Below are 25,458 nucleotides of genomic sequence, written 5' to 3' on the forward strand. Positions count from 1 at the left end.
GGTACTGAGAGGCAGCCCAGTACTGAGAGGAAGCCCAGTACTGAGAGGAAGCTTAGTACTGAGAGGAAGCTCAGGCAGGTAGTAGGCTCCGGTAAATCCTGGCTGGCTGGTGGAACTGGATGATTCAGTTTGTCTGGCCGATCTAGAAGATCTTGGCAGACTGGCACTTCTGGCGGATCCTGGCAGACTGGCGACGCTGGACCGACTGGCGGCGCTGGCGGCGTTGGGCAGACTGGGAGCACTGGGCAGACTGGGAGTACTGGGCAGACTGGGAGCACTGGCGGCGCTGGGCAGACTGGGAGCACTGGCCGCGCTGGGCAGACTGGGAGCACTGGCGGCGCTGGGCAGACTGGGCAGACGCTGGGCCAGACTGGGAGCACTGGCGCTGGGCCGACTGGGAGCACTGGCCGCGCTGGGCAGACTGGGAGCACTGGCCGCGCTGGGCCGACTGGGAGCACTGGCCGCGCTGGGCCGGACTGGGAGCAATGGCGGCGCTGGACAGACAGGAGACTCCGGCAGGGCAGAAGAGGAGAAAGGCTCTGGCTGCGCTAAACAGGCGGGAGACTCCGGCAGCGCAGGAGAGGAGAAAAGCTCTGGCTGCGCTAAACAGGCGGGAGACTCCGGCAGCGCAGGAGAGGAGAAAAGCTCTGGCTGTGCTAAACAGGCGGGAGACTCCGGCAGCGCAGGAGAGGAGAAAAGCTCTGGCTGCGCTAAACAGGCGGGAGACTCCAACAGCGCAGGAGAGGAGAAAAGCGCTGGCTGCGCTAAACAGGCGAGGCGCACTGGAGGCCTGGTGCGTGGTGCTGGAACTGGTGTTACTGGCGCGAGGACACGCACAGGAAGCCTGGTGAGGGGAGCTGCTACCGGAGGACTGGTGTGTAGAGGTGGCTCTGGATAGACCGGACCGTGCAGGCGCACTGGAGCTCTTGAGCACCGAGCCTGCCCAAGCTTACCTGGCTCGATGCCCGGCCAATAGGAAGGGCTGGTATGTGCCGCAGCTGGCTCTGCACCCGCACTGGAAACACCGTGCGCTCCATAGCATAACACGGTGCCTGCCCGGTCTCTCTAGCCCAACGGTGAGCACAGGGAGTATGCGCAGGTCTCCTACCTGGCATAACTATTCTCCCTTCTAGCCTCCCCCCCAATAATTTTTTGGGGCTGTTTTTCCGGTTTCCAACCGTGTCGCTGTGCTGCCTCCTCATACCTGCGCCTCTCCGCTTTACCCGCGTCTATTTCATCCTTGGGACGGCGATATTCTCCCGGCTGCCCCCAGGGTCCTTTACCGTCTAATATAATCTCCCAAGACCAGAAGTACTCATATTGCTGCTCCTCACAATTAACAGGGAGAGTAGGCTCAGGTCTGACTCCTGACTCAGCCACTCTCTCTCTGTGCTCTCCCCCGTTACTTTCGGTTTTCGCTCTGCGTCACCGTGTTTTCCTCTTAGACTCCATTAGCCTCTAGCCCTCTTCGCACTGCTGAAGCGAATCCCAGGCGGGCTCCTGCACTCGCTCTGGGTCGGCCGCCCACCTGTCGATTTCTTCCCACGTAGTATACTCCATGCTTCTGCATTGACATAATTATGATATAACATTGAAGGTTGTGCAATGTAACAGCAATATTTAGACTTAGGGTTGCCACCTGTTCGATAAAATACAGAACGGTCTGTATTTCACTGAAAGAATAAACGTTTTGTTTTCGAAATGATAGTTTCCAGATTTGACCATATTAATGACCATATTTCTGTGTTTATTATATTATAATTAAGTCTATGATTTGATATTTGATAGAGCAGTCTGACTGAGCCGTGGTAGGCAGCAGCAGGCTGTTTATGACTTTAAGCCCGAGATTAGGCTGGCAATACTAAAGTGCCTATAAGAACATTCAATAGTCAAAGGTATATGAAATACAAATGGTATAGAGAGAAATAGTCGATGCTTCATAATTCCTAAAATAACTACAACCTAAAACATCTTAACTGGGAATATTGAAGAAGTGGGAATATTGAAGAAGTGGGAATATTGAACCACCAGCTTTCATATGTTCTGAGCAAGGAACTGAAACGTTAGCTTTTTAACATGGCACATATTGTACTTTTACTTTATTCTCCAACACTGTGTTTTTACATTATTTAAACCAAATTGAACGTGTCATTATTTATTTGAGACTAAATAGATTTTATTTATGTTTTATTTTAAGTTAAAAAATAAGTGTTCAGTGTTAATTGTCATTATTACAAATATATATATAACAAAATTGGACGATTAATCGGTATCAGCTTTTTTTGGTCCTCCAACAATCGGTATTGGTATCGGCGTTAAAAAAATCATAATTGGTCGACCTCTACACAGGACAACAGCGTCCTGTCATCTATAGTACCCAGTATGACAAGCTTCATTGTATCTACTACCATGGTTCATCATGTTTATGACTGACTATGACAGATGGTATGTCTTATGTAGCTGTTATAAAGGCTTTATAAATCCATACATCAGGGGGCCTACAATATAACATTACCACTTGCTGTGCTAATTCTCACTGTACCTGTACCTCGACCACCACTGAGTGAGGAGCTGGAACAGACACTAAACCACTGCAGGGCCTGTCATGTCCGCAGTTTGAGTGATAGCAGGCTAATGCTAATGTCCACCTGTTAGTCATCACCGTGCTAGATTACTCTGTACCAACCTGAGTCCCAATCTGGGCTATAATCTAATCAGCTACAGATGGAGTGCTCAGTGCTCGTCTCCATGGCTACTGTGGATGTAGTGACTATGTTTCTCTGACTGTTAGTTTGGTGGTACTAGATGTACATTTTAGACAGGTTTCCCAGAACCAGATTAAGCCTACTCCTATTTTGCAAAACATTCTCAGTCCAGGAATAGGCTCAATCTGTGTCTGGAGGCTCTCCTGTTGCATGCTGGGACTTGAACCCCAGCTCCCTAGTATTAACTGTGGCTTTGTTATCCTTCCTCTAGCTATGACATGGTCCATTATGGTCACTCCAACCAGCTGCGGCAGGCCAAGGCCATGGGAGATTACCTCATCGTTGGAGTACACACAGACGGTAAGAGCTTCAGGGTTGGGGTTCCAGTCCCAGCATGCAACAGGGGAGACTCCATCACACCAGGGCTGGGGTTCAAGTCCCAGCATGCAACAGAGGAGCCTCCATCACACCAGGGCTGGTGTTCAAGTCCCAGCATGCAACAGAGGAGCCTCCATCACACCAGGGCTGGGGTTCAAGTCCCAGCATGCAACAGAGGAGCCTCCATCACACCAGGGTTGGGGTTCCAGTTCCAGCATGCAATTGGAGAGCCTCCATCACACCAGGGTTGGGGTTCAAGTCCCAGCATGCAACAGGAGAGCCTCCATCACACCAGGGTTGGGTTCCAGTCCCAACATGCAACAGGAGAGTCTCCATCATACCAGGGGTTGTATTCATTCAGCACAACGTAAGAAAATGAATGGAAACAGGGAGGAGTTACCTGGACCAATACCAGGCGTTACCTTGTCCAATAAGAATTATTAATTTCCGTTGTGGGCCCTAATGAATGTGGCCCTGACCTCCATGGAATAACCACCACCTACCAATCCCCTCAGATGCCCAGACCCAGCATAGTGACCTCATCCTTTCAGCCCTCAACTGCCAATACCAGTCCCCCATTACATCTCCTACCCCAACCAAGACCCCAACCAGACCTGACCTGCATCACCTCAACACAGAGCCAACACCCCCTAAACACACACACACACCAAAGCATCTCCCACCAGACCCCATCTCTCTCCTCCTTCTCTCCCAAACCCTTCAGCCTGACATGGGGAGGTGTCGGGTGGCCAGCCTCCCACTGCTTTAATAACTCATCACCATCAGACACCAGAGTTGTGTTCATTAGGCACTAAATTAAATAAAAACAGCCTGAAACAAGGATGGACTACCTGGATGGACTACCTGTTTTTCATTGCGTTTCCTAATGAACACGAGCCACTTGTGTGCTGTAAGATCTTGCGACTGTTGTGACAGTAGTAACACAGGGGCCCAACAACACATCACAGCCTCCCATGGCACACTAGGGCACACTGACACTGGGACCGACAGACACACTGTGCGACGGGCGCCATGTCAGTGTTTACCATAACCCAGAACTACATGGCTTAACTCAAACAATAGAGCCTCACACACTGTGGTCTGTCAGGGACAAAGGAGCACATATATAGTAGGCTATAACCTCTCTATCACAGAGAGAGAGAGGGGGAGAGGTGAGAGAGAGAGGGGGGAGGTGAGAGAGAGACGGGGGGTGAGAGAGAGAGGGGGGTGAGAGAGAGAGGGGGGGGTGAGAGAGAGGCGAGAGGCGAGAGGCGTGATAATGGATTATCTCTGCTACAGTGTGGATAATGTACTGTACAGTCAGTGTAAAACTATTATACAGCTGGTCATGTATTTCTCTCTACTCCCCCCCCTTAGGTTTATAACAGACAAGGTCATTGTCACATCCAGTTTTGTTGACTTTGCTAAAAGATATACACAGACTGTAAAGCCTTTGTCATACCCATGTTGATCATTTCTAGCCTGGGCCTAGATCTATTTGTGCTGTCTTGCCAACTTCTATGGCAAGGCATGCCGATGAGCACAGGGGTTAATTTGGCAGACAACACAAACAGTTCTGGGACCTGGCTGGATTGTTTCACTTTATTGAAATAAGTTCACAGTCAACCAAGTGTTGGCGGTCATACAGTATATCCATCCCTATGTTGTTGTACACACTTTGTTATCGTTTGAGTCCATCACACTATCTACTGTAGCAGCCTGGTGGTCCAGTCTTTTGATGCTCTAGCCTACTATTTTCTTTCTTCGTTGTCATGACAATGGTTGACAACAACATGACAGTTGGCTACAGCGCATGCAGTATAGCAGGGTTTCCTAAACTCGGTCCTGGGTCCCCCCTGGGTGCACTTTTTTGCCCTAGCACTACACAGCTGATTCAGATAATAATGTGTGTGTGTGTGGGGGGGGGCAGGACCGTTGTGAAGCACACAGAGACTATGTGAGAGCAAAGTCTAGCGTTGCGTTTGTCTTAATATCTGTGGTGCTGTTGGTTGCAACGTCTTGCTGAGTGTACCTTATCCTGTCAAGACGTTCAGGACACTATCTGTTTATGACTCGTCTATAGTAAATATGGTCATTATGACTCATCTATAGTAAACATGGTCATTATGACTCATCTATAGTAAACATGGTCATTATGACTCGTCTATAGTAAATATGGTCATTATGACTCATCTATAGTAAACATGGTCATTATGACTCATCTATAGTAAACATGGTCATTATGACTCATCTATAGTAAACATGGTCATTATGACTCACCTATAGTAAATATGGTCAACATGACTCGTCTATAGTAAATATGGTCAACATGACTCGTCGATAGTAAACATGGTCATTATGACTCATCTATAGTAAACATGGTCATTATGACTCGTCTATAGTAAATATGGTCATTATGACTTGCCTATAGTAAACAAGGTCATTATGACTCATCTATAGTAAACATGGTCATTATGACTTGTCTATAGTAAACAAGGTCATTATGACTCATCTATAGTAAATATGGTCATTATGACTCATCTATAGTAAACATGGTCATTATGACTCGTCTATAGTAAATATGGTCAACATGACTCATCTATAGTAAACATGGTCATTATGACTCATCTATAGTAAACATGGTCATTATGACTCATCTATAGTAAACATGGTCATTATGACTCACCTATAGTAAATATGGTCAACATGACTATAGTAAAACATGATGGTCAAACATGACTCATCTATAGTCAAGGTCATTATGATAGTAAACAAGGTCATTATGACTCATCTATAGTAAACATCATTATGGTCATTATGACTCATCTATAGTAAACATGGTCATTATGACTCATCTATAGTAAACATGGTCATTATGACTCATCTATAGTAAACACATGGTCAACATGACTCGTCGATAGTAAACATGGTCATTATGACTCATCTATAGTAAACATGGTCATTATGACTCGTCTATAGTAAACATGGTCATTATGACTCGTCTATAGTAAACAAGGTCATTATGACTCATCTATAGTAAACATGGTCATTATAACTCATCTATAGTAAACATGGTCATTATGACTCGTCTATAGTAAACAAGGTCATTATGACTCATCTATAGTAAACATGGTCATTATGACTCATCTATAGTAAACATGGTCATTATGACTCGTCTATAGTAAACAAGGTCATTATGACTCATCTATAGTAAACATGGTCATTATAACTCATCTATAGTAAACATGGTCAACATGACTCGTCGATAGTAAACATGGCCATAAAATGTGTCTCTTACCGTCAGCTGTGAATGTGCAGACATGGATCTAAATGTGGACCGGAACTGATCACAGGACACTTGTTAAAGGGATAGTTCACTCAACTCATTTCATCATCATCACAGCTTTTTCTCTGTACTGAAAGTGCTCTATCTTGAAAACTTAACTGCTGATATGGACACTTTTTGGGGGATCATGTTAACAGTGTTCTAATGAACAAAATAGTAAAAGATGAAGTCTCCCTTTAATGCCAGGTGAAAACACTCTCTACAGCTATTAGCTTCTGGTGGTCGGTGTGTTGTGATAGATATCAGTGACCATTAGTAATAATACCTCCTCACCCTGTAGGTGAGATCTCACAGCACAAGGGTCCCCCGGTCTTCACCCAGGATGAACGATACAAGATGGTGAGAGCCATCAAGTGGGTGGATGAGATAGTGGAGGGAGCGCCCTACGTCACCACGCTGGAGACCCTGGACAAGTACACCAGTGACTTCTGTGTGCATGGAGGTGAGTTTGCTGAGATACTTGAATGGGTGGGCCGGTTCTGAATATTCAGTTCATCTTTATTTAACCAGGATAGGCCACTCAGCAACTGTTTGTGTAGAGAGAGAGAGGAACTCCCCCCCCCCATGTCTTTGAAACAGAACATTTTAATTGACTGTAACACCACGTAGTGTAGACTCAAAAATAGTAGAGTAGAACTTCACTTATTTTCATTGTATTGTTTTAATGTGAAGTGTAACATAGTAACACAAAAACATAGTAACAGTAGTAAAACAGTAACATAGTAACACAGTAACATATTAACACAGTAACATAGTAACATAGTAACATAGTAGCAGTAGTAAAACAGTAACATAGTAACATAGTAACAGTAGTAAAACAGTAACATAGTAACAGTAGTATATGCCATTTATGCCATTTATATGCCATTTAGCAGACGCTTTTATCCAAAGCGACTTACAGTCATGTGTGCATACATTCTACGTATGGGTGGTCCCGGGGATCGAACCCACTACCCTGGCGTTACAAGCGCCATGCTCTACCAACTGAGCTACAGAAGGACCACAGTAGTAAAACAGTAACATAGTAACAGTAGTAAAACAGTAACATAGTAACAGTAGTAAAACAGTAACATAGTAACACAGTAACATAGTAACATAGTAACATAGTAACATAGTAACACAGTAACATAGTAACATAGTAACATAGTAGCAGTAGTAACATAGTAACATAGTGGCATAGTGACACAGTAACATAGTAACACAGTAACATAGTAACAGTAGTAACATAGTAACATAGTAACACAGTAACATAGTAACAGTAGTAACATAGTGGCATAGTGACACAGTAATATAGTAACATAGTGGCATAGTGACATAGTAACATAGTAACACAGTAACATAGTAACAGTAGTAACATAGTGACATAGTGACACAGTAACACAGTAACAGTAGTAACACAGTAACATAGTAACAGTAGTAACACAGTAATATAGTAACATAGTGGCATAGTGACATAGTAACATAGTAACACAGTAACATAGTAACACAGTAACATAGTAGCGTATTAACACAATAACACAGTAACATAGTAACGTAGTAACACAGTAACATAGTGGCATAGTGACACAGTAACATAGTAACACAATAACATAGTAACAGTAGTAACATAGTGACATAGTAACATAGTAGCACAGTAATATAGTAACAGTATTAACATAGTGGCATAGTGACACAGTAACAGCAGTAACACAGTAACAGAGTAACACAGTAACATAGTAACACAGTAACATAGTAACAGTAGTAACATAGTGACATAGTGACACAGTAACAGTAGTAACACAGTAACATAGTAACAGTAGTAACAGTAGAAACATAGTAACACCGAAACACAGTAACACAGTAACATAGTAACATAGTAACACAGTAACATAGTAACACAGTAACACAGTAACATAGTAACAGTAGTAACACAATAACACAGTAACAGTAGAAACATAGTAACACAGAAACATAGTAACACAGAAACATAGTAACACAGAAACATAGTAACACAGTAACAGTGGTAACATAGTAACACAGTGACATAGTAGTGTATTAATAAAATAACATTAGTAACATAGTATCACAGTAACAGTAGTAACATAATAACATAGTGGCATTGTGACACAATAACAGTGGTAACATAGTAACACAGTAACATAGTAGCGTATTAACACAATAACACAGTAACAATAGTAACAGTAGTAACACAGTAACATAGTAACACAGTAACACAATAACACAGTAACATAGTAACATAGTAACACAGTAACATAGTAACACAGTAACACAGTAACATAGTAACAGTAGTAACACAATAACACAGTAACAGTAGAAACATAGTAACACAGAAACATAGTAACACAGAAACATAGTAACACAGAAACATAGTAACACAGTAACAGTGGTAACATAGTAACACAGTGACATAGTAGTGTATTAATAAAATAACATTAGTAACATAGTATCACAGTAACAGTAGTAACATAATAACATAGTGGCATTGTGACACAATAACAGTGGTAACATAGTAACACAGTAACATTAGTAACATAGTATCACAGTAACACAGTAACAGTAGTAACATAATAACATAGTGGCATTGTGACACAATAACAGTGGTAACATAGTAACACAGTAACATAGTAGCGTATTAACACAATAACACAGTAACAATAGTAACAGTAGTAACACAGTAACATAGTAACACAGTAACACAATAACACAGTAACATAGTAACAGTAGTAACACAGTAACATAGTAACATAGTAACACAGTAACATATTAACATAGTAACACAGTAACAGTAGTAACACAGTAAAATAGTCACAGTAGTAACACAGTAACATAGTAACATAGTGGAATAGTGACACAGTAACATAGTAACACAGTAACATAGAAACATATTAACACTCTAACAGTGTTAACATAGTAACACAGTAACATAGTAACACAGTAACTTATTAACACAGTAACTTATGAACACAGTAACATAGTAACATAGTAACACAGTAACATAGTAACACCGTAACATAGTAACACAGTAACATAGTAACAGTAGTAACACAGTAACTTATTAACACAGTAAAATAGTCACAGTAGTAACACAGTAACATAGTAACATAGTGGAATAGTGACACAATAACATAGTAACACAGTAACATAGAAACATATTAACACTCTAACAGTGTTAACATAGTAACACAGTAACATAGTAACACAGTAACTTATTAACACAGTAACTTATGAACACAGTAACATAGTAACATAGTAACACAGTAACATAGTAACACCGTAACATAGTAACACAGTAACATAGTAACAGTAGTAACACAGTAACTTATTAACACAGTAACTTATTAACACAGTAACATAGTAACATAGTAACATTGTAACACAGTAACATAGTAACACAGTAACACATTAACATATTAGCACAGTGACACAGTAACATACTAACACAGTAACATAGTAACACAGTAACATAGTAACACAGTAACATATTAGCACAGTGACACAGTAACATAGTAACATACTAACACAGTAACACAGTAACATAGTAACACAGTAACACAGTAACACAGTAACATAGTAACACAGTAACATAGTAACATAGTAACATAGTAACACAGTAACATAGTAACAGTAGTAACACAATAACACAGTAACAGTAGAAACATAGTAACACAGAAACATAGTAACACAGTAACATAGTAACACAGTAACATAGTAACAGTAGTAACACAATAACACAGTAACAGTAGAAACATTGTAACACAGAAACATAGTAACACAGTAACAGTGGTAACATAGTAACACAGTGACATAGTAGTGTATTAATAAAATAACATTAGTAACATAGTATCACAGTAACAGTAGTAACATAATAACATAGTGGCATTGTGACACAATAACAGTGGTAACATAGTAACACAGTAACATAGTAGCGTATTAACACAATAACACAGTAACAATAGTAACAGTAGTAACACAGTAACATAGTAACACAGTAACACAATAACACAGTAACATAGTAACAATAGTAACACAGTAACATAGTAACATAGTAACATAGTAACACAGTAACATTAGTAACATAGTATCACAGTAACACAGTAACAGTAGTAACATAATAACATAGTGGCATTGTGACACAATAACAGTGGTAACATAGTAACACAGTAACATAGTAGCGTATTAACACAATAACACAGTAACAATAGTAACAGTAGTAACACAGTAACATAGTAACACAGTAACACAATAACACAGTAACATAGTAACAATAGTAACACAGTAACATAGTAACATAGTAACACAGTAACATATTAACATAGTAACACAGTAACAGTAGTAACACAGTAAAATAGTCACAGTAGTAACACAGTAACATAGTAACATAGTGGAATAGTGACACAGTAACATAGTAACACAGTAACATAGAAACATATTAACACTCTAACAGTGTTAACATAGTAACACAGTAACATAGTAACACAGTAACTTATTAACAGAGTAACTTATGAACACAGTAACATAGTAACATAGTAACACAGTAACATAGTAACACCGTAACATAGTAACACAGTAACATAGTAACAGTAGTAACACAGTAACTTATTAACACAGTAACTTATTAACACAGTAACATAGTAACATAGTAACATAGTAACACAGTAACATAGTAACACAGTAATACATTAACATATTAGCACAGTGACACAGTAACATACTAACACAGTAACATACTAACACAGTAACATAGTAACACAGTAACATAGTAACACAGTAACATATTAGCACAGTAACACAGTAACATAGTAACATACTAACACAGTAACACAGTAACATAGTAACACAGTAACACAGTAACACAGTAACATATTAGCACAGTAACACAGTAACATATTAGCACAGTGACACAGTAACATACTAACATAGTAACATATTAGCACAGTGACATAGTAACATAGTAACACAGTAACACAGTAACACAGTAACATATTAGCACAGTAACACAGTAACATATTAGCACAGTGACACAGTAACATAGTAACATAATAGCACAGTGACATAGTAACATAGTAACACAGTAACATAGTAACATATTAGCACAGTGACATAGTAACATACTAACACAGTAACATAGTAACATAGTAACATATTAACACAGTAACATAGTAACACAGTAACATGGTAACAGTAGTAACACAGTAACATACTAACACAGTGACATATTAACATAGTAACCCAGTAACATACTAACACAGTAACATAATAACATAGTAACATATTAGCACAGTGACACAGTAACATAGTAACATAGTAACATAGTAACATATTAGCACAGTGACACAGTAACATAGTAACATATTAGCACAGTGACACAGTAACATAGTAACATAGTAACATAATAGCACAGTGACACAGTAACATAGTAACATAGTAACATATTAGCACAGTGACACAGTAACATAGTAACATAGCAACACAGTAACATAGTAACATATTAGCACAGTGACACAGTAACATAGTAACATAGTAACATAGTAACATAATAGCACAGTGACACAGTAACATAGTAACATATTAGCACAGTGACACAGTAACATAGTAACATATTAGCACAGTGACACAGTAACATAGTAACATAGTAACATAGTAACATAATAGCACAGTGACACAGTAACATAGTAACATAGTAACATAGTAACATAATAGCACAGTGACACAGTAACATAGTAACATAGTAACATAGTAACATAGTAACATATTAGCACAGTGACACAGTAACATAGTAACATAGTAACATAGTAACATAGTAACATATTAGCATAGTGACACAGTAACATAGTAACATAGTAACACAGTAGCATAGTAACATAATAGCACAGTGACACAGTAACATAGTAACATAGTAACATAGTAACATAGTAACATATTAGCACAGTGACACAGTAACACAGTAACATAGTAACATAGTAACATAGTAACATAGTAACATAGTAACATAGTAACATATTAGCACAGTGACACAGTAACATAGTAACATAGTAACACAGTAGCATAGTAACATAATAGCACAGTGACACAGTAACATAGTAACATAGTAACATAGTAACATATTAGCACAGTGACACAGTAACATAGTAACATAGTAACATAGTAACATAATAGCACAGTGACACAGTAACATAGTAACATAGTAACATAGTAACATAGTAACATATTAGCACAGTGACACAGTAACATAGTAACATATTAGCACAGTGACACAGTAACATAGTAACATATTAGCACAGTGACACAGTAACATAGTAACATAGTAACATAGTAACATATTAGCACAGTGACACAGTAACATAGTAACATAGTAACATAGTAACATATTAGCACAGTGACACAGTAACATAGTAACATATTAGCACAGTGACACAGTAACATAGTAACATATTAGCACAGTGACACAGTAACATAGTAACATAGTAACATAGTAACATAATAGCACAGTGACACAGTAACATAGTAACATAGTAACATAGTAACATAGTAACATATTAGCACAGTGACACAGTAACATAGTAACATAGTAACACAGTAATATAGTAACATAATAGCACAGTGACACAGTAACATAGTAACATAGTAACACAGTAACATAGTAACATATTAGCACAGTGACACAGTAACATAGTAACATAGTAACACAGTAACATAGTAACATAATAGCACAGTGACACAGTAACATAGTAACATAGTAACACAGTAGCATAGTAACATAATAGCACAGTGACACAGTAGCATAGTAACATAGTAACATAGTAACACAGTAACATAGTAACATAATAGCACAGTGACACAGTAACATAGTAACATAGTAACACAGTAACATAGTAACATAATAGCACAGTGACACAGTAACATAGTAACACAGTAACATAGTAACATAGTAGCATAGTAACATAATAGCACAGTGACACAGTAGCATAGTAACATAGTAACATAGTAACACAGTAACATAGTAACATAATAGCACAGTGACACAGTAACATAGTAACATAGTAACATAGTAACACAGTAACATAGTAACATAATAGCACAGTGACATAGTAACATAGTAACATAGTAACATAGTAACATAGTAACATAGTAACATAATAGCACAGTAACATAGTAACATAGTAACACAGTAACATAGTAACATAATAGCACAGTGACACAGTAACATAGTAACATAGTAACACAGTAACATAGTAACATAGTAGCATAGTAACATAATAGCACAGTGACACAGTAGCATAGTAACATAGTAACATAGTAACACAGTAACATAGTAACATAATAGCACAGTGACACAGTAACATAGTAACATAGTAACACAGTAACATAGTAACATAATAGCACAGTGACATAGTAACATAGTAACTTATTAACCCATTAACATATTATATTAACATAGTAACACTGTGAGGAACTAGTAACACAAGCATTTCACTGCATCCGCTATAACATCTGCTGAACTGTTTACGCGACCAATACACTTATTTGATTTAGTTTTAATATTTTTGGGGGTAATATCCTGTTTTGTGTTTTCCCAGTATCTAATGGTTCTATCTTGCCCCTTGACCTCCTGTAAAGTATCTCATGTCTGTCAACTTGATCAGAATATAGCAGACATGTTGAATGTGTCATTTCAGATGACATCACACTAACAGTGGATGGGAAGGACACTTACGAAGAGGTGAAGAGGTCAGGGAGGTACAGGTGAGAGTTACTCAAGCAGGAATGAACCTTGAACTAAAGCTGTCGTTAATAATATACACTGAACAAAAATATAAAGGCAACATGTAAAGTGTTGGTCCCATGTTTCATGAACTGAAATAAACAATCCCAGAAATGTTCCATTTGCACAAAAAGCTTATTTCTCTCAAATCTTGAGCTCCATTTTGTTTATATCCTGTTAGTGAGCATTTCTCATTTGCTAAGAAAATTCATCCACCTGACAGGTATGGCATATGAAGAAGCTGATTACACAGCATGATCATTACACAGGTGCACGTTGTGCTAGGGACAATAAAAGGCCACTCTAAAATGTGCAGTTTTGTCACACAACACAATGCCACAGATGCCTCAAGTTTAGAGGGAGTGTGCAATTGGCATGGTAATGGCAGGAATGTCCACCAGAGCTGTTGCCAGAGAATTGAATGTTAATTTCTATACCATAAGCCACGTCGTTTTAGAGAATTTGGCAGTGCGTCTGTGAAAGGAGTGCCCCATGGTGGGGTTATGGTATGGGCAGGCATAAGCTGCAGACAATGAACACAATTGCATTTTATCGACGGCAATTTGAATGAACACATATACTGTGATGAGATCCTGAGGCCCATTGTCGTGCCTTTCATCCGACGCCATCACCTCATATGTCAGCATGATAATGCACAGCGCCATGTTGCAAGGATCTGTTACACAATTCCTGGATGCTGAAAATGTCCCATTTCTTCTATGGCCTGCATACTCACCAGACATGTCACCCATTGAGCATGTTTGGGATGCTCTGGATCGACATATACGACGCGTTCTAGTTCCCGACAATATCCAGCAACTTCACACAGCCATTGAAGAGGAGTGGGACAACATTCCACAGGCCACATTCAACAGCCTGATAAACTCTATGTGAAGGAGATGTGTTGTGCTGCATGAGGCAAATGGTGGTCACACCACATACTGACTGGTTTTCTGATTCATGACCCTACTTTAAAAAAAGGTATCTGTGACCAACAGATGCATATCTGTATTCCCAGTCATGTCATATGCATAGATTAGGGCCTAATGAATGTATTTCAATTGACTGATTTCCTTATATGAATTGAAGCTGCAAAATTTTTGAAATTGTTGCATTTTGCGTTTATATTTTCTATAGTATATTTTATATTATTTTATATATTATCATATTATTATTGCTGTTGTTATGCTCTGTTTATAATTGTACAATTTTATCTCATGGCCTGGTGTGGTTCCAGGGAGTGCAAGCGAACCCAGGGAGTTTCTACCACAGACCTGGTCGGTCGCATGCTACTGATGACCAAAGCCCACCACAGCAACATAGTGAGTATAGAAACCCCTCATAGGTTACCATAGTGAGTATAGAAACCCCTCATAGGTTACCATGGTGAGTATAGAAACCCCTCATAGGTTACCATAGTGAGTATAGAAACCCCTCATAGGTTACCATGGTGAGTATAGAAACCCCTCATAGGTTACCATAGTGAGTATAGAAACCCCTCATAGGTTACCATAGTGAGTATAGAAACCCCTCATAGGTTACCATAGTGAGTATAGAAACCCCTCATAGGTTACCATGGTGAATATAGAAACCCCTCATAGGTTACCATAGTGAGTATAGAAACCCCTCATAGGTTACCATGGTGAGTATAGAAACCCCTCATAGGTTACCATAGTGAGTATAGAAACCCCTCATATGTTACCATGGTGAGTATAGAAACCCCTCATAGGTTACCATGGTGAGTATAGAAACCCCTCATAGGTTACCATGGTGAGTATAGAAACCCCTCATAGGTTACCATGGTGAGTATAGAAACCCCTCATAGGTTACCATGGTGAGTATAGAAACCCCTCATAGGTTACCATGGTGAGTATAGAAACCCCTCATAGGTTACCATAGTGAGTATAGAAACCCCTCATAGGTTACCATGGTGAGTATAGAAACCCCTCATAGGTTACCATGGTGAGTATAGAAACCCCTCATAGGTTACCATGGTGAGTATAGAAACCCCTCATAGGTTACCATGGTGAGTATAGAAACCCCTCATAGGTTACCATGGTGAGTATAGAAACCCCTCATAGGTTACCATGGTGAGTATAGAAACCCCTCATAGGTTACCATGATGAGTATAGAAACCCCTCATAGGTTACCATAGTGAGTATAGAAACCCCTCATAGGTTACCATAGTGAGTATAGAAACCCCTCATAGGTTACCATAGTGAGTATAGAAACCCCTCATAGGTTACCATGGTGAGTATAGAAACCCCTCATATGTTACCATGGTGAGTATAGAAACCCCTCATAGGTTACCATGGTGAGTATAGAAACCCCTCATAGGTTACCATAGTGAGTATAGAAACCCCTCATAGGTTACCATAGTGAGTATAGAAACCCCTCATAGGTTACCATGGTGAGTATAGAAACCCCTCATAGGTTACCATGGTGAGTATAGAAACCCCTCATAGGTTACCATGGTGAGTATAGAAACCCCTCATAGGTTACCATGGTGAGTATAGAAACCCCTCATAGGTTACCATGGTGAGTATAGAAACCCCTCATAGGTTACCATGGTGAGTATAGAAACCCCTCATAGGTTACCATGGTGAGTATAGAAACCCCTCATAGGTTACCATAGTGAGTATAGAAACCCCTCATAGGTTACCATAGTGAGTATAGAAACCCCTCATAGGTTACCATAGTGAGTATAGAAACCCCTCATAGGTTACCATGGTGAGTATAGAAACCCCTCATAGGTTACCATAGTGAGTATAGAAACCCCTCATAGGTTACCATAGTGAGTATAGAAACCCCTCATAGGTTACCATAGTGAGTATAGAAACCCCTCATAGGTTACCATAGTGAGTATAGAAACCCCTCATAGGTTACCATGGTGAGTATAGAAACCCCTCATAGGTTACCATGGTGAGTATAGAAACCCCTCATAGGTTACCATAGTGAGTATAGAAACCCCTCATAGGTTACCATGGTGAGTATAGAAACCCCTCATAGGTTACCATGGTGAGTATAGAAACCCCTCATAGGTTACCATGGTGAGTATAGAAACCCCTCATAGGTTACCATGGTGAGTATAGAAACCCCTCATAGGTTATCATGGTGAGTATAGAAACCCCTCATAGGTTACCATGGTGAGTATAGAAACCCCTCATAGGTTACCATGGTGAGTATAGAAACCCCTCATAGGTTATCATGGTGAGTATAGAAACCCCTCATAGGTTACCATGGTGAGTATAGAAACCCCTCATAGGTTACCATGGTGAGTATAGAAACCCCTCATAGGTTACCATGGTGAGTATAGAAACCCCTCATAGGTTACCATGGTGAGTATAGAAACCCCTCATAGGTTACCATGGTGAGTATAGAAACCCCTCATAGGTTACCATGGTGAGTATAGAAACCCCTCATAGGTTACCATAGTGAATATAGAAACCCCTCATAGGTTACCATAGTGAGTATAGAAACCCCTCATAGGTTAGGAGTTCTTCCACTTCAGTTGAATTTCCACTTAGTCTCCTGTTGACATCAAAAATGTAGAAGTAATGATATGCTCCTATCTGTCATGTCTCCGAGCTCCTATTGTTACAGTTGAATAATAGATGAACTGAAGCCTGTTTCCTCTCCTATGTCCCCTCAGGGCCATTCAGACTATCAACAGCACACAGACAACTTTGGCAAGGTAGGTCCCATGTCTACTCTCATACATGTACCACTTTAAGAAAAGTTTTTTTTTTAAATCCCACAAAGGCTCACTCTGTGAAATGCACAGCTGTCTGTTTTTGATCATTTAAATAAAGAAGTGCCCTTTAAAAAAGAGTGCACTTGACCATAGCAACTGCTTTGTCATCGTCTACTATTTGTGTCCAAATCCTGGGTAGACTTTCTCTGCTACAGCTTTAGTACCCCCCCAACTCTCGCCAACTCTCTCTCTGAAACAAAGGGTGTTATTGTGGTGCCCAGTTGATAATCAAAACTGTGGGCCTGGCCAGGTGGTAATGAATACCAGCTCTGTTCCCTCTGAATGCAGAAAGTGATCAGAGGATCTACATTTGAACAACGTTTAGATTCCAAATGGGGAAAGAGAACGGAATGATCACTGTTACGTAACAAATGTTCTCTTTTTCAAACGTTGAAAGAGAGAGAAAAAATATATTTGGCCAGTGTTGAATAAATGTGTTGGGGGCTCTGACGGACATTGAGATATACCTCACAGTGCTGACTGGCTACTGGATGTTCAAGAAGAGGGATCTCAGATGGGGTTTTACTCATTTGGCCACTGGGTGGCGCAGTGGGATCATTTTCTCCTATGAGAAAAGACCATAGTGAATATTGAATACCAACTTTGAATACCAAATGCTATAGGATTTTAATAAGTCAAGCTGCCACATACTGGCATGGTGTGTTGTTCCCCTTTCTGCCCAATGAACACATTTATGGACAATACTTCATTTCATTTAGGGGACTTTAAATCTTTTGGCACAATAGCTCCCTCAGAGGTTCCACCTGTATAGCCTCTGTAAGGAATATCATACAGCATCATCTATTACTCAGTGTAATGATATCATTCCTTTGCTGGCTTGGAATGAACATTTAGTTGTGGTTTGTCAAGTGCTACACTGTATTTATACTTTGTGCATTATGGGTGTTGCAGGGTCCTAAGGGCCACAGTCCGTGGACGGGGGTGTCCCAGTTCCTCCAGACGTCCCAGAAGATTATCCAGTTTGCCTCAGGACAGGAGCCTCAGCCTGGGGACACCATCATCTATGTGGCTGGAGCCTTCGACCTCTTCCGTATCCTCTGTCTGGTGGCTCCATGAACGCACTACTTTCAATTGCATGTGTTTGATACCATTCCATGGCTGGAATCCTGCATGGTGATGTCTCCCTCCACCAGCCTCCTCATATTTACCATGTCTGGTGCCAGGAGATTTTCCTGACCATATCTATAATATGAAGTGTGTTGATACAGGTAACTGCTAAAATAAAGGAAACACTAACATAAAGTGTCTTAATCGGGTGTTGGGCCACCACGAGCCAGAACAGCTTCATTCCCCTCTCAGACGTCGCTCCAGAATGTCCCATAAGTGTTCAATTGGGTTGAGATCTGGTGACTGAGACAGCCATGGCATATGGTTTACATCGTTTCCCTGCTCATTCAGCGACCACTTGTGCCCTGTAGATGGGGACATTGTCATCCTATGGTGGCATTGCCATGGTAGCCAAAAATAATGGCTTACCCAGCATTTTTTTCATCACCCTAGGCATGATGGGATGTTAATTGCTGAATGAACTCAGGAACCACACCTTTGAGGAAGCACCTGCTTTCAATATACTTTGTATCCCTCATTTAGTCAGGGTTTTCCTTTATTTTGGCAGTTACATGTACATAAGAACGGTTTGACTTGTTACTAAGGCCTTCTCTGACAGCTTTGAAGGCCCTGATGGTAGGACACATCAATGTCAGGTGACTCTATACACTCATACCTACCATGTTAGAGCAAAGAGTTGTTCTTTTCTGACCATGTGACCTGACCAAGAAAAACTGTGCCATAGAAAGACAAATACCCCTCATGCTAGTGTAACCGATGTGAAATGGCTCGCTAGTTAGCGGGGTGCGCTCTAATAGCGTTTCAATCGATGACGTCACTCGCTCTGAGACCTTGGAAGTAGTTGTTCCCCTTGCTCAGCAAGGGCGGTGGCTTTTGTGGAGCGATGGGTAACGATGCTTCGTGAGAGGCAGTTGTTGATGTGTGCAGAGGGTCCCTGCTTCAAGCCCAGGTAGGGGTGAGGGATGGAAGCTATACTGTTACACTACCTAGCTGCACTACACTTATTTGACGTAGATGTTCTATATTTCTAGTCCTGTGGTCAGCCAAAACACCTGGGCCCAGTCATCTACAGTGTGTGGAGAGGTTTGAAATTATAGACTAGACTCAGAGGCCTAGTTTGTAGATACTATAGTTGTTGTTGTCGGCCTTGACCAATGTCTTCTCAGATATTGGCCATGTGGACTTCCTGGAGGCGGTTTCCAGGCTTTCAGACAAGCCATATGTTATAGTGGGGTTACACTTTGACCAGGTGAGTCTGACAAGCCATATGTTATAGTGGGGTTACACTTTGACCAGGTGAGTCTGACAAGCCATATGTTATAGTGGGGTTACACTTTGACCAGGTGAGTCTGACAAGCCATATGTTATAGTGGGGTTACACTTTGACCAGGTGAGTCTGACAAGTCATATGTTATAGTGGGGTTACACTTTGACCAGGTGACAAGTCATATGTTATAGTGGGGTTACACTTTGACCAGGTGAGTCTGACAAGTCATATGTTATAGTGGGGTTACACTTTGACCAGGTGAGTCTGACAAGCCATATGTTATAGTGGGGTTACACTTTGACCAGGTGAGTCTGACAAGCCATATGTTATAGTGGGGTTACACTTTGACCAGGTGAGTCTGACAAGTCATATGTTATAGTGGGGTTACACTTTGACCAGGTGAGTCTGACAAGTCATATGTTATAGTGGGGTTACACTTTGACCAGGTGAGTCTGACAAGCCATATGTTATAGTGGGGTTACACTTTGACCAGGTGAGTCTGACAAGTCATATGTTATAGTGGGGTTACACTTTGACCAGGTGAGTCTGACAAGTCCATATGTTATAGTGGGGTTACACTTTGACCAGGTGAGTCTGACAAGCCATATGTTATAGTGGGGTTACACTTTGACCAGGTGAGTCTGACAAGTCATATGTTATAGTGGGGTTACACTTTGACCAGGTGAGTCTGACAAGTCATATGTTATAGTGGGGTTACACTTTGACCAGGTGAGTCTGACAAGTCATATGTTATAGTGGGGTTACACTTTGACCAGGTGAGTCTGACAGCCATATGTTATAGTGGGGTTACACTTTGACCAGGTGAGTCTGACAAGCCATATGTTATAGTGGGGTTACACTTTGACCAGGTGAGTCTGACAAGTCATATGTTATAGTGGGGTTACACTTTGACCAGGTGAGTCTGACAAGTCATATGTTATAGTGGGGTTACACTTTGACCAGGTGAGTCTGAGTCTGTTATAGTGGGGTTACACTTTGACCAGGTGAGTCTGACAAGTCATATGTTATAGTGGGGTTACACTTTGACCAGGTGAGTCTGACAAGTCATATGTTATAGTGGGGTTACACTTTGACCAGGTGAGTCTGACAAGTCATATGTTATAGTGGGGTTACACTTTGACCAGGTGAGTCTGACAAGTCATATGTTATAGTGGGGTTACACTTTGACCAGGTGAGTCTGACAAGTCATATGTTATAGTGGGGTTACACTTTGGTCTATTGTCTCCTCAGTTGAGCTGTAAAATAGATAATTTAGGCTGGGATTTGTAGGTCGAATACAGCCATTTATATATCAATAAGTATAAATTATGGGTAACAATTACTGTAATAATTGTGCATTAAAATGGACAAAAATGGCTTTTTACCAAAAAACTATTTCTCAAGCAAGAATTTTGCAAGGACTGTCTAGGAGTGGTCTCAGTGGGGAGAGGAACATGTAAAAGTAGCTGTTATTGACAGAGAGGTTTGGAACTCTTTGTTATTGGTCTATTGACCAATTTCCCGCCTGGTGATGTGGCTTTCAAAGGCAATGTTCCCTCAATGTTCTCAGTGATCCCATTCACGGTAAACGCTGCATATTTCAACTCAATCAAAAATGGCCTTTTAAAACCCACAATGCCTATAACCAACCCACTGTCAAATGACATCCTGACACTGATAGTGGACATTTGCATCATCTTATTCTTACTTTTGGGTTTTGTGTGAATTTTTCAGGAGGTGAATCGCTACAAAGGGAAGAATTACCCCATTATGAACGTCCATGAGAGAACACTCAGTGTGCTGGCCTGTCGGGTAAGTTCTCTCTCCTTCTCTTCCATAAGAGATACTGTACATCTCTGTTGTAAGTGTTATTTTGTAAATTGTGTGTATGCAGGGCTCCCTTGTGAAAGAGACCTTGGTCTCAATTGGACTGTTAAAATAAAGGTCAAGTAAAATAATGACAAGTGATGAGTATATTAATCTAATGTGCTTCTGTTCTGTTTCTGTCTGCAGTATGTCTCTGAGGTGGTGATTGGTGCGCCTTACGCAGTCACGAGAGAGTTACTAGACCACTTCAAGGTAAGGGCTCAAGACACTACACTTGTTCTGCAGAGCCATTTGAACAGGCTAACATTTGTGGAAACTCGCAAGGTTAGTTTTGGGTCTCATCCTGCATGGTATCTACAGTGGGTTAGTGTTGGGTCCCATCCTGCATGGTATCTACAGTGGGTTAGTGTTGGGTCTCATCATGCATGGTATCTACAGTGGGTTAGTTTTGGGTCCCATCCTGCATGGTATCTACAGTGGGTTAGTGTTGGGTCCCATCATGCATGGTATCTACAGTGGGTTAGTGTTGGGTCCCATCCTGCATGGTATCTACAGTGGGTTAGTGTTGGGTCAAATCATGCATGGTATCTACAGTGGGTTAGTGTTGGGTCTCATCCTGCATGGTATCTACAGTGGGTTAGTGTTGGGTCTCATCCTGCATGGTATCTACTATCTACAGTGGGTTAGTGTTGGGTCTCATCATGCATGGTATCTACAGTGGGTTAGTGTTGGGTCTCATCCTGCATGGTATCTACTATCTACAGTGGGTTAGTGTTGGGTCTCATCATGCATGGTATCTACAGTGGGTTAGTGTTGGGTCTCATCCTGCATGGTATCTACTATCTACAGTGGGTTAGTGTTGGGTCTCATCATGCATGGTATCTCCAGTGGGTTAGTGTTGGGTCTCACCCTGCATGGAATCTACAGTGGGTTAGTGTTGGGTCTCATCCTGCATGGTGTCTCCAGTGGGTTAGTGTTGGGTCTCACCCTGCATGGTATCTACAGTGGGTTAGTGTTGGGTCTCATCCTGCATGGTATCTACAGTGGGTTAGTGTTGGGTCCCATCCTGCATGGTATCTACAGTGGGTTAGTGTTGGGTCAAATCATGCATGGTATCTACAGTGGGTTAGTGTTGGGTCTCACCCTGCATGGTATCTACTATCTACAGTGGGTTAGTGTTGGGGTCTCACCCTGCATGGTATCTACAGTGGGTTAGTGTTGGGTCTCATCCTGCATGGTGTCTCCAGTGGGTTAGTGTTGGGTCTCACCCTGCATGGAATCTACAGTGGGTTAGTGTTGGGTCTCACCCTGCATGGAATCTACAGTGGGTTAGTGTTGGGTCTCACCCTGCATGGTATCTACAGTGGGTTAGTGTTGGGTCTCATCCTGCATGGTATCTACAGTGGGTTAATGTTGGGTCTCACCCTGCATGGTATCTACAGTGGGTTAGTGTTGGGTCTCATCCTGCATGGTATCTACAGTGGGTTAGTGTTGGGTCTCATCCTGCATGGTATCTACAGTGGGTTAGTGTTGGGTCTCATCCTGCATGGTATCTACAGTGGGTTAGTTTTGGGTCTCATCCTGCATGGTATTTATTTATTTATCCATTATTTTACCAGGTAAGTTGACTGAGAACACATTCCCATTTGCAGCAACGACCTGGGGAATAGTTACAGGGGAGAGGAGGGGGATGAATGAGCCAATTGTAAACTGGGGTTTATTAGGTGATCGTGATGGTTTGAGGGCCAGATTGGGAATCTAGCCAGGACACCGGGGTTAACACCCCTACTCTTACGATAAGTGCCATGGGATCTTTAATGACCTCAGAGAGTCAGGACACCCGTTTAATGTCCCATCCGAAAGACGGCACCCTACACAGGGCAATGTCCCCAATCACTGTGCTGGGGAATTGAGATATTTTTTTTTAGACCAGAGGAAATAGTGCCTCCTACTGGCCCTCCAACACCACTTCCAGCAGCATCTGATCTCCCATCCAGGGACTGACCAGGACCAACCCTGCTTAGCTTCAGAAGCAAGCCAGCAGTGGTATGCAGGGTGGTATGCTGCTGGCCACAGTGGGTTAGTGTTGGGTCTCAACCTGCATGGTATCTACAGTGGGTTAGCATTGGGTCTCACCCTCATGGTATCTACAGTGGGTTAGTGTTGGGTCTCATCATGCATAGTATCTACAGTGGGTTAGTGTTGGGTCTCATCATGCATGGTATCTACTATCTACAGTGGGTTAATTTTGGGTCTCATCCTGCATGCTATTTACAGTGGGTTAGTGTTGGGTCTCACCCTGCATGGTATCTACAGTGGGTTAGTGTTGGGTCTCATCATGCATGGTATCTACAGTGGGTTAGTGTTGGGTCTCATCATGCATGGTATCTACAGTGGGTTAGTGTTGGGTCTCATCATGCATGGTATCTACTATCTACAGTGGGTTAATTTTGGGTCTCATCCTGTATGCTATTTACAGTGGGTTAGTGTTGGGTCTCACCCTGCATGGTATCTACAGTGGGTTAGTGTTGGGTCTCATCATGCATGGTATCTACAGTGGGTTAGTGTTGGGTCCCATCATGCATGGTATCTACAGTGGGTTAGTGTTGGGTCTCATCATGCATGGTATCTACAGTGGGTTAGTGTTGGGTCAAATCAAATCAAATCAAATTTATTTATATAGCCCTTCGTACATCAGCTGATATCTCAAAGTGCTGTACAGAAACCCAGCCTAAAACCCCAAACAGCAAGCAATGCAGGTGTAGAAGCACAGTGGCTAGGAAAAACTCCCTAGAAAGGCCAAAACCTAGGAAGAAACCGAGAGAGGAACCAGGCTATGTGGGGTGGCCAGTCCTCTTCTGACTGTGCCGGGTGGAGATTATAACAGAACATGGCCAAGATGTTCAAATGTTCATAAATGACCAGCATGGTCGAATAATAATAAGGCAGAACAGTTGAAACTGGAGCAGCAGCACAGTCAGGTGGACTGGGGACAGCAAGGAGTCATCATGTCAGGTCGTCCTGGGGCACGGCCCTTGGGCTCAGGTCCTCCGAGAGAGAGAAAGAAAGAGAGAATTAGAGAGAGCATATGTGGGGTGGCCAGTCCTCTTCTGGCTGTGCCGGGTGGAGATTATAACAGAACATGGCCAAGATGTTCAAATGTTCATAAATGACCAGCATGGTCAAATAATAATAAGGCAGAACAGTTGAAACTGGAGCAGCAGCATGGCCAGGTGGACTGGGGACAGCAAGGAGTCATCATGTCAGGTAGTCCTGGGGCATGGTCTTAGGGCTCAGGTCAGTTGAAACTGGAGCAGCAGCATGGCCAGG

The 25,458-nt window shown here is 41.4% G+C and overlaps 1 protein-coding gene across 2 annotated transcripts in view; it reads left to right on the plus strand.

Moving 5' to 3' along the window:
* The window catches only part of LOC124018948 (ethanolamine-phosphate cytidylyltransferase-like), a 53,247-nt gene that overhangs the window by 19,418 nt on the left and 8,371 nt on the right, over positions 1-25,458 (plus strand). The window contains exons 2-10 of one of the 2 annotated variants that reach the window (XM_046334277.1): positions 2,977-3,065; positions 6,710-6,871; positions 14,106-14,172; positions 15,429-15,513; positions 17,844-17,885; positions 18,849-18,996; positions 20,201-20,283; positions 22,036-22,113; positions 22,315-22,380. In XM_046334277.1, the coding sequence (XP_046190233.1) occupies positions 2,977-3,065; positions 6,710-6,871; positions 14,106-14,172; positions 15,429-15,513; positions 17,844-17,885; positions 18,849-18,996; positions 20,201-20,283; positions 22,036-22,113; positions 22,315-22,380 (820 nt within the window). The remainder of the gene's footprint in view (positions 1-2,976; positions 3,066-6,709; positions 6,872-14,105; positions 14,173-15,428; positions 15,514-17,843; positions 17,886-18,848; positions 18,997-20,200; positions 20,284-22,035; positions 22,114-22,314; positions 22,381-25,458) is intronic. The other variant, XM_046334278.1, reaches the window with a different exon arrangement.

This window comes from Oncorhynchus gorbuscha, unplaced genomic scaffold (genome assembly GCF_021184085.1).
Source record: "Oncorhynchus gorbuscha isolate QuinsamMale2020 ecotype Even-year unplaced genomic scaffold, OgorEven_v1.0 Un_scaffold_591, whole genome shotgun sequence".
NCBI classification, from domain to species: Eukaryota; Metazoa; Chordata; class Actinopteri; order Salmoniformes; family Salmonidae; genus Oncorhynchus; species Oncorhynchus gorbuscha.